Source organism: Alligator sinensis, unplaced genomic scaffold (assembly GCF_000455745.1).
Source record: "Alligator sinensis unplaced genomic scaffold, ASM45574v1 scaffold1336_1, whole genome shotgun sequence".
Taxonomy (NCBI): domain Eukaryota; kingdom Metazoa; phylum Chordata; order Crocodylia; family Alligatoridae; genus Alligator; species Alligator sinensis.
Window position 1 is genome coordinate 296,480 of NW_005843037.1, and position 8,908 is coordinate 305,387.

The following is an 8,908-nucleotide window of genomic DNA, read 5'->3' on the forward strand; positions in this document are numbered from 1 at the left end:
TTTGGCAGGAGACAATTGTGCTGGAAAGGGCGATTAGGATGCCTATATAGAGAGATGATTCTGGAGGTGGCAGTAAGAGATGGCACATGAAATAATGGAGCAATAGGTCTAAAACAGAGCCACAGTTCCATGAGTTGCCTCGACCACCCTCAGCTTCCACTAGAGACGGTGAGATTTAGGGATGTTTATCACATTACAGGATCAGGCCCATAAGAATGGAAAATTTTGAAGATATTCTTTCCCTCGGGTGAGACAAGCATTTATTAGCTACAACGCAGGAAGACAAGACGCTGCCTACGAGCAGCCTCTCATCCAATGCTCTCAATTGACAAGCAATTCCCAAATGCAAAGGACTCGGCTACAGACAACTCACTCTAACATCAGCAAAGAACTCAAGCTTCTGTTGTATCAGTTGCACGTGCACTTTATCCTAAACAAGCCCAGCATGTTGGCTAGCTATCAAGAGACCCACCTTGACCTTCTTCTTTTTCTGTACAAAAACCAAACCACAAATAGTGTTTAATAGGCATGCTTGTATGTTTAATCCAGATTTTATTAAGTTACGCTGTGAAACTCTCTCTTACTTTTCCCATTTATCGCTATTCCACCTTCTTTCATATCTGAGAGATCCTATGTATGTGAGCAATAGAGTCAAATATAGGAAAACAGGAAATGCTGCACCAAATCAAACCAAGAGTTCAGTTCATTCTGACTTCTTAAATTAGGAAACATCCACTGTAGCTTCAGCTCTGACCATCCCATTCTTTTCAGCAGGCAGGGTCATTGAGACTGACATACTAGAGATACTTGTTTATGGATGCAGTAACTTCAGCCTGCCAATTTTGAGTCTTCATTTAACATTACAGCAAATGAAGGCCAGGCAAAAATCAACAAAATTATATTCTGTGTGAATTGGTAAGTGTGCCCAACAACTTTTTAAAATTATTCTATATCAGTCCTTATCCTCTCCCTTCTGAACATACTGCAGTCAGCTTAAATGAAAGTTAACAGCATGCAGTTGTAATGCATGCTTATTAAAAATCAGAGTTATTATCTGAGTACATCTGTAGAATTCAGGTCCTTGTCATACACCTAATAAAAAGGTGTGACAAACAAATGTTATTTTGACTTTGTCAAATGAGAAGTCTTTATTATACTAAATGCCCTAGAATTCAGGTCCTGAAAGCCAGTTTGCAAACAAAGTTTTCAATAAGGCTTTTATTGTATGATCAGTTTTGCTGCAAAATGAAGGAGGTGATGAGAACAGATACAATAGTGAAACTCCCTGTGCTGTTCAATAGCTAAACTTCCACCTTTGATAACAAGCTTCAAGTCCAGCATAATGTCCTACCTTATTTGGTAGTCCATCCATATCAGAAGGGAAATTATATACAGCCAATGATAATATACTTGCTTAAGTGAGAGAGAACCAATACTATTGGGAGAGTATGGTATTTGCACTTGGCTTCTTGTTACTGTTTTCCTTGGCTATGATACTCTTCCATGCATGGCAGCAGCCACTCTATGTGTGTGGTTACAAATCTTTAAAAGGTGTACAAAGTAAACTGGAAGCAAAATGTACTCACCGAAGCACGGTCTGCTTCAATCAGATTTTCAACTTCCCTGCAAGAGGGAGGCAAATACATTTGAAAAAGAAAATAGCAAACATGACCATGTTTCTACATGGCTTGTTCCTGTGGATGATTTGAGAGAACCTGTTGATCTTTCAAAAGGGAACAAAGTTATGGCTTGAATTGTTTTTTATTTGTATAGGGCAAAGGTCTACTTGTTTTTTACTTGTTTTCACTGTTGTAAAAATTTTTTTTTACTTGTATAAGGCAGAGCTCCATGTTAACAACCTTGAGCCAGGTATCCAAATACTGTTTCTAAGAATGCCACTGCTCATACGCACTGTCCTGGATTGGAGGCTGGCAATGTCAAGAAGTTTAATTCAACTGGCTCTGAGCAAAGCAGTTGGAGATGACAGGATGATCTAGGGAGTTGAATCCATTTGAGAGGTGAGCAATGAAGAAAGGTAGAAAAGAAAATGTTTAATGCTGTGTTTTCTTGCTGTGGGGGGGTTGGGGACATAAATTATAACTATAACAGACAAGGGGGCCTTTCTTTTTCTTTAGAATCAAATAAGCATATCTTGGGACTTACTCTGAAAGGTTTCTTTTCTCTGAGAACACCCTCAGGATGAACTCTCCTTCCTGGTGAGGCTCATAAGTTGATGGGATGATGACATACTCGCTGGGAGGCAGCCGGAAGCGTTCAGAGATTTCTCGCATGTTTACATATGTCTTACTCCTAGCTTTGGAGGCATTATAGAGGAAAAAATCCTTTTGTAAATGCTTCTTGTTGCCCTGCATCTGTTAACAAAAGAATCAAACAGCTCTCTTCAGCAAGATGTTGTATGGTTCCTGGGCAGATCCAGCACAGGCAGCACACAATATAGACAGAAAATGCCAATGAAATCAAACAGTTTGGTTGAAATATAAGATCCAAAAACTTGGATGAGTCAGGAGACTAGCAACAGAAATAATCTCCTCCATCTGCTAAGCCACTGACCGGGTCCCCATCAATAGGACATTTTTAGCACTTGTAGCTGCTGGATGGCCTCTTGAAATCAATTCTTGAACACGTTTATGCTGTTAAGGCAATGGTATCCAAATCACAAAAGGCACTAACTGAAATTCTCAAGGGAAACTGGGTCTAAATGAGCCTGAAGAATACACCCTGTGTGACCCAACACTTTGCCCCTTCTGGAAAGGTCTGAAGTACATTTGTAGGGTACACAAGTACCTTCCCTCTGACCATGCCTGTCCATATATGCAATGTTCCCTCTAAGATTTAGCAAACTGTGAGCAATCCTGGGTGGGAGTGCACGGGTATCTCAGTATGCCTGCCCCTCACCCCTCCTGCAGCAGCCTGTGGCTGGGTTGGGGCGGGTGGTAAGTGGCTGGACGCGAAGCTGATGGTGGGGGGAGCGTTGGCACCCCCTTGCTGTGGCACTGGGCATCCCCCTCCCCACCCCAGGCTAGCGCCTGGGAGCCATGGCTCCCTACTAACCCCCACATTGGTACACCACTGTGTGTGTGGCATTAAAAAGTTATTGTGTGGCATGATTTTTTTATTGTGTGCAGCCACGCACGCATGCAGCTTAGAGGGAATGCTGCATATATGCTCTTTAGAAAAAGACAGGCTTTCATTTTCCAGAGCTGTCTTATACCAGCATTAAATTCAGTTTAAAGTAATATAGTTTAAATAATCAAGAGAATTCTTGTATTATTTTTCAAAATTATATTTCCAGTAACTTTTGCTAAACTGCATATTGAAAACATCTTCATTTTACAACCCTATTCTGCTGATAAAATGATTCCATCCCACTGCTTTACAAGATCACTGTTTAGCCCCTACTTGTTTGTGTCTCCTGGTGAGATATTTTATTTTTATTTATGCTGCTAATAGAGTATACCCTCCAATACTACAGGCCCTGGGATTAGTGATATTTAATTTCCGATATCCCTGTATGGGCCACAGTCTAGTAGGGCCTCTCTTTTGAGGTAAACAGCAGAAAAAATAACTGCTGAATGATTATTTTTTCATTAGTAAGCACCAGGATGGCAGTATAAGAAAATACAATAGGTTTAGGGTGGAAGAGAGAGGATTTACCAACCCAGTTAACAAAAGAAATATAGATACATTTGTGAAAAAAACTACGACCACCATACACAATTAAAATAATGATACTGGATGGTGGCTATGATATAGAAGAAAAAATCTATACAGGCCCCTGTGGCAGTCTGATCCTATAGTCTAAGCAGAGTTGCTTAGATTCTGTGGCACCCTGATGGAGCAAAATGGGAATTCTGCAGCAGCTTCTGATAAATTAAACATCTGTCTTTTGTATTGAATTAAATATGAAAATCAGTAAAACAGGCTCTACTGTACTATACTGCCAAAGCTTATTTTCATGTTAGAATTTAGTTTACTGTATTACCTTCCAAAGATCTCCGTTTTTGGTGTGTTACTGACTTTGTGTTATTGGCAATGAATCACTGCATTGTAGTCATCAAGGGAAAGCTGAAGGTTCTGCAGTGCAGCAGGATACTTTTTTTGAAGGCTGTTTGAAATGTTAAACTAAGCACATAAACTAGCTGTTTTCTGCACAATAGCTCAGCTGTAAAATACTCAACAATGACAACACTCACACTGTTATCTTTACATTTCAGAGTTAATTCACCCTGGGGAGTTTGCAGTTCTGGTGGTTGATATAATTTTGGGATCTCTGCAGGTCTCAAAGACCGAACATCTGTTTACACTTGGCTTATGGGTTTGTTTTTTTTTGGGGGGGGGTTCTTTGTAATTAAAGGACTTGGGAACAAAATGTCTTCTCTCAGATGAAAACTTACAGATTCTAGAAAACAGTTGTGCAGCAAGAAGTGAATTCTGCAATTTATTCTGTAGCAACTTCTATGCTACATTTCATCCTATGACTGCACAATGCAGAGACCCTTGGCATGAATTTAGGAGGTAATAGAGAACAGAAAAGAAGAGCTGGGGAAAAGATAGGCAGGGTGGGGCAGGGCCTAGAGGAGTTTTGAACTCAATGCAAGTGGGAGATACAAAACTCTCACTTGTATAGCACTAAAAACAAACCCAAGTGGGCAGCTTCCAGCTGGCTTACACAGACACAAAAGTACAATATCTGAGGACTCTACAACAAGATGTCAACTCTTCCTCCACTCCGCCTACCTCTTGTGGCACCTTGGAGAGAAACAAAGTAGGGAGACAATTAGGGATGCTGTGGCAGTTCACTTATTTATTTATAAAATGTGTTTGTGCAAGTTTCTAGGCATCTTGAAGTCAATGAAAGACCCCCCCCACCCCCGCCCCAGCCAAATACATAAACATTTTAACCAACCTCAACCCTTTGTTTAAGAAAAGCTTCCCTTCAAACTCTCTTGGAGATTATAAAAATAAATCATAGTTTTGACTAAATAAACATGGCTTGGGGAGATGCCAAGCAAATCCATTTCCAGATTAAGTCAATGGGAGGAGAGGCTAATAAGCACCTTTGAAAATCAAACTACGAACTTCTCTTTCCCTTCTTCCTTTCCATGAGGGGATGAAGATAGGTCAGAGAGTACAGAGGTCATAAACCAGTATTGCTTAACACCACACAAGGGTTCTGCCAATGCCAATGGAAAGTTTTATTTTTGACCGCTGTAAATCCCCTGACCCAAGAGCCATTTGGGAAGCTACTGAGCAATCTGGGAAAAGAAATGTGGGGAAGCCTGGAGTGAAGTGAACCTGGAGATTGAAAAGGGGAGCCTTTCCAGGTAAGGTGACTCAAAACAAATAAATTAATATGAATTAAATCAATACAGAGAACTGGATTTCCCTACTCTCCTAGTTTCCAGAAGAGCATCACTTACTTCTTCCAGGAAAACTGGAAAACATTTTTAATACAAAGATACAATTCATGAACACAGGTTGAATTTTAAAGTAAGCTGCCAACCATGACAGTTTTGTACTATTTGTGAAGAATAGTGTAGCACTGGAACAGTGTGCAGAGCCCTGTTAATTCTGCATTGGAATTGTGAGTGAGGGTTTGAAGTGATTTGGGGATTCCTGGGGTTAATGATTGCTTGTGAATGCAGGAATCAATGACACAAGAGACTTTTCCATTTCTATGTTTTTAATAATGGTACCTCATAGATGGCAAAGCCAATTGTGTAGAGGTTGGCTCCCAATTTGCGTTCTTTCCTTCTGTTTTTCTGCATTAGTGCAACCAGGAAGCTGCAGAGAATCTCAGAATCTTCAGGATCATCGTCTTCCTCCAGAAGTTTCAAACGATACTGAGGATTGGTCCAAAAGGTGTCTGCAAAAACCCCAGTAGCCCCCAAAATGTACATATCAGTCCTTGGGTTGATATTTGTGGATTAATCATCTTTTACCTCCTATATCTATTTCCATTTTATAGTTCTTGATGGAAAGTCAAAAATTGAATTAATCTCCTTTTTTATACATTTCTGATGCAAAAAGTTGATTTCTACAAACAGGTACAGCAGCTACCTCATGTGACTGTACTCTAACTCCTTTAAGAGGCTTTGTTTTTATTTCATATAATCACACCACTGATGGTATTTCTGGTATTGACTGTGCAGAGTTTATTTTTCATTATAAAGCCCTTTTATGCTATACTTTGTAATACAGCTTCCCAGCCTACTTGAAAGAAGATCCTTTGTCTGCATTAAGTATTAAAAGAATCCTGCAGTCACCAGTCTTTCTTAGCTTAGCATATTTTGGTTTCACTTTAAAAAATGTAATAAAATACCAAAGCCCACCAGCTGTGATATATGTCCTTCTCTATTCTCTCTTGTAACCTGGTTGGCTCAGAAAATGATTGGATATATAATGCCTTGGTCCCTCTGCTAGGGAAGATACAATTTTATTAAATTGGATATTAGAGCTGCCCTGATCCAGCTGACCTCTTCCCCCACTAATTAATTTATAAGTCAAATAAGGAAGAAAGAATATTTAAATCTTATAAGTGTAAGATTATTTATGGTCTTCCATTTTGATTTGCAGTCCAGACATTGTTAAACAGAAGCCAACATTGCCTTAAAAACCCTACTGGCCTTTAATGACTTAGGACAGTAATACAGCCAACTCATGGTGATACAGTGCAGTTGTTCTGCAGCAGCTGATGACAAGAAAACAAAGAGAATATATAACCAAATGAAACCTGTAGAATGCAAACCTCTAAAATGAAACTTCCTGGACACACTGGACTTAGCACCTACTCTCTTACCTTAGGTTCAGAGAAACAACAAATGGTCAAGTTTTTTTACATTTATCTCTCTTAAAATGGAACTTCAAGGTACCCACTGCCTTTTACTACTGTTCTGTGACATTATCTCAGTATAGACTCAGAAGAGTGCCAATTATCAATTCATTAGCACTGCTGCTTGTAGGAGGCCTAGGTTTGTGCTAGGCCAAATGCTGTTTAGTAGGTGTGCGCGAAGCAGGCCCTATTTGATTTGGATTTGGATTTGGATTCGGCCTGAATCAGGGACAGTGATTCAATTAATTGATTCAGATCACTGTCCCTGATTCGATATGGCTAAATCCAAATCTGAAGATTTGATGCCAATTAGGAGAATCAGTGATTCGGACATAGACACAGCTTTAAAAGTTTTTTCTACATACCTTGAGGTAGCAGGTGCGGCTTGTGAATACTGCGATGCTGGGGTGCATGGAGCATCCCACAGGAGTGGGGGGGGGGGCCTCCACATGCTTGGCGGTGAACCCAGAAGTTGACTGGAAGTACTTCCAATCTACTTCTGGGTCTGCCGGGGAGCATGCTGGGGGGCCCCCCTGTGTCTCCCCGGCTCCGCGATCGGCTGCCGTGGCCCCCCCCAGACCCAAGAGGCACCAGTCGCCAAGCTGGGGGGGCATGGGGGGCCCCCAGTGTGCTCCCTGGCAGACCCGGAAGTGGACCAGAAGTGGTTCTAGTCCACTTCTGGATCTGCTGCTGAGCGCACTGGGGAGTGGACCGGAAGTGGACCAGAAGTGCTTCTGGGTCTGCTGCCATGCTTCTGTGGGACACTCCACGCCCCGCAGCATCGCAGCATTCACGAGCCCCTGCTATTTAGAGGTATGTAGAAAAAATATTTAAAGCTGTGTCTATGTCCAAATCTTCAAATCTTTTTGAATCTCTCCAAATCAATTCAGAGGGTTGGAATTTGATTTGGAGAGATTCAAGGGTTCTTTTGATTTGATTCAGTTTTGGAGATTCGGCCACCAAATCGGGCCGAATCTCCTCTGAATCAAATCAGGGACCGAAGCTTCACACAGCCCTACTGTTTAGTCTGTTGCATAAGTCTGGTTAGCCCTTGAAATCTAATAAGATCAAAGTTCTTCTACAGTTTTTCTATTACTCACCTGGATAATTGCGACAACCTCCTGCTGAGCAGCCTCTTACCCAGCGCCCTTCGTTGACTGAAACTGTCCAAGTTTGGAGCTTATCAGACACCAGAGTATCAGGTGTGAGGTTACAGATTTCAAGCTTTGTGAAGTAGCTCATGAAATCCTCAAATGACATCCTGGAAAAACAATGGGTGGAAAAGGTGAAAACAGCATAAATTCAAATGGTACAGGTAAGCAGATAAAAACAACAAAAAAATCTTGGGCTTGATTCTAAGTTCCTATTGAAAATAGATTCTGCTGAATCAGTTTGGCCCCCTCAACCTCAAGTATTCTGAGTACATCTTGTTAAGTAGAGGAATAGCAGTAAGCTTGCCTGTGCAAGTTTAATTCTTACCTCTTGTGTGTGTACATTATCTATAGTCTTCAGTCACCCAGTTACATACTGTTATTTCACAAAAGCCCTGTGCCATTCACTGTATAGGATGGGCTTGCTCTGTGATGAATCAATGCTCCATACTAAAGGAAAATGTTTGTTAGGACCCCTGCTTTGTTAGCTGCAGAAACTGGAAGGTAGTATGGAATGAGTCAGGGCACCACAGAAAGAGAAAGGGCAGTCTCATGCTAAAGGCAACTGAATGCAGCAAGTTGAACTGGATCTCATCTCTGCCTCTGCCACAGCATCCCCGTGTGATGGTAGACAAGTTATTTAAACCAGGCTTTTCACAGACAGTCATTATTTGTGTGTTTCTCAGAGTGCCAGTTTGATACCTTGGGATCTGACTGGCAGAACTGTTACTATCACAGCTGCAGTTGAAATCAACAGGAGCCACTGTGCTCTGCATATGTGAAGTGCTATATAATAAGATTTCTGAAAAATCAGACCCTTGACATCTCACATGCAGCATCTTAAATGAATGGATACTTTTGGTGTTTTTCTCTGTTTATCTCAACTCATTATACATGTAGGGAA

At 41.0% G+C, this 8,908-nt stretch overlaps 2 protein-coding genes across 7 annotated transcripts in view; one reads left to right on the forward strand and one right to left on the reverse strand.

Moving 5' to 3' along the window:
• ZNF106 (zinc finger protein 106) overlaps positions 1 to 5,926 on the forward strand; it is a 90,400-nt gene extending 84,474 nt beyond the window's left edge. Inside the window, exons 25-26 of the transcript XR_003092055.1 lie at positions 1,843 to 2,018; positions 5,793 to 5,926. The gene's annotated coding sequence lies outside the window, so the exon portion shown is untranslated. The remainder of the gene's footprint in view (positions 1 to 1,842; positions 2,019 to 5,792) is intronic.
• The window catches only part of CAPN3 (calpain 3), a 65,521-nt gene that overhangs the window by 15,915 nt on the left and 40,698 nt on the right, over positions 1 to 8,908 (reverse strand). For 3 of the 6 annotated variants that reach the window (XM_006036905.2, XM_025193339.1, XM_014526393.2), the window contains exons 10-15: positions 7,954 to 8,114; positions 5,718 to 5,887; positions 4,759 to 4,770; positions 2,164 to 2,372; positions 1,587 to 1,623; positions 473 to 490 (exon numbers count right to left, since the gene is read on the reverse strand). In XM_006036905.2, the coding sequence (XP_006036967.1) occupies positions 473 to 490; positions 1,587 to 1,623; positions 2,164 to 2,372; positions 4,759 to 4,770; positions 5,718 to 5,887; positions 7,954 to 8,114 (607 nt within the window). The remainder of the gene's footprint in view (positions 1 to 472; positions 491 to 1,586; positions 1,624 to 2,163; positions 2,373 to 4,758; positions 4,771 to 5,717; positions 5,888 to 7,953; positions 8,115 to 8,908) is intronic. The other 3 variants (XM_014526392.2, XM_025193340.1, XM_025193338.1) reach the window with 1 other exon arrangement.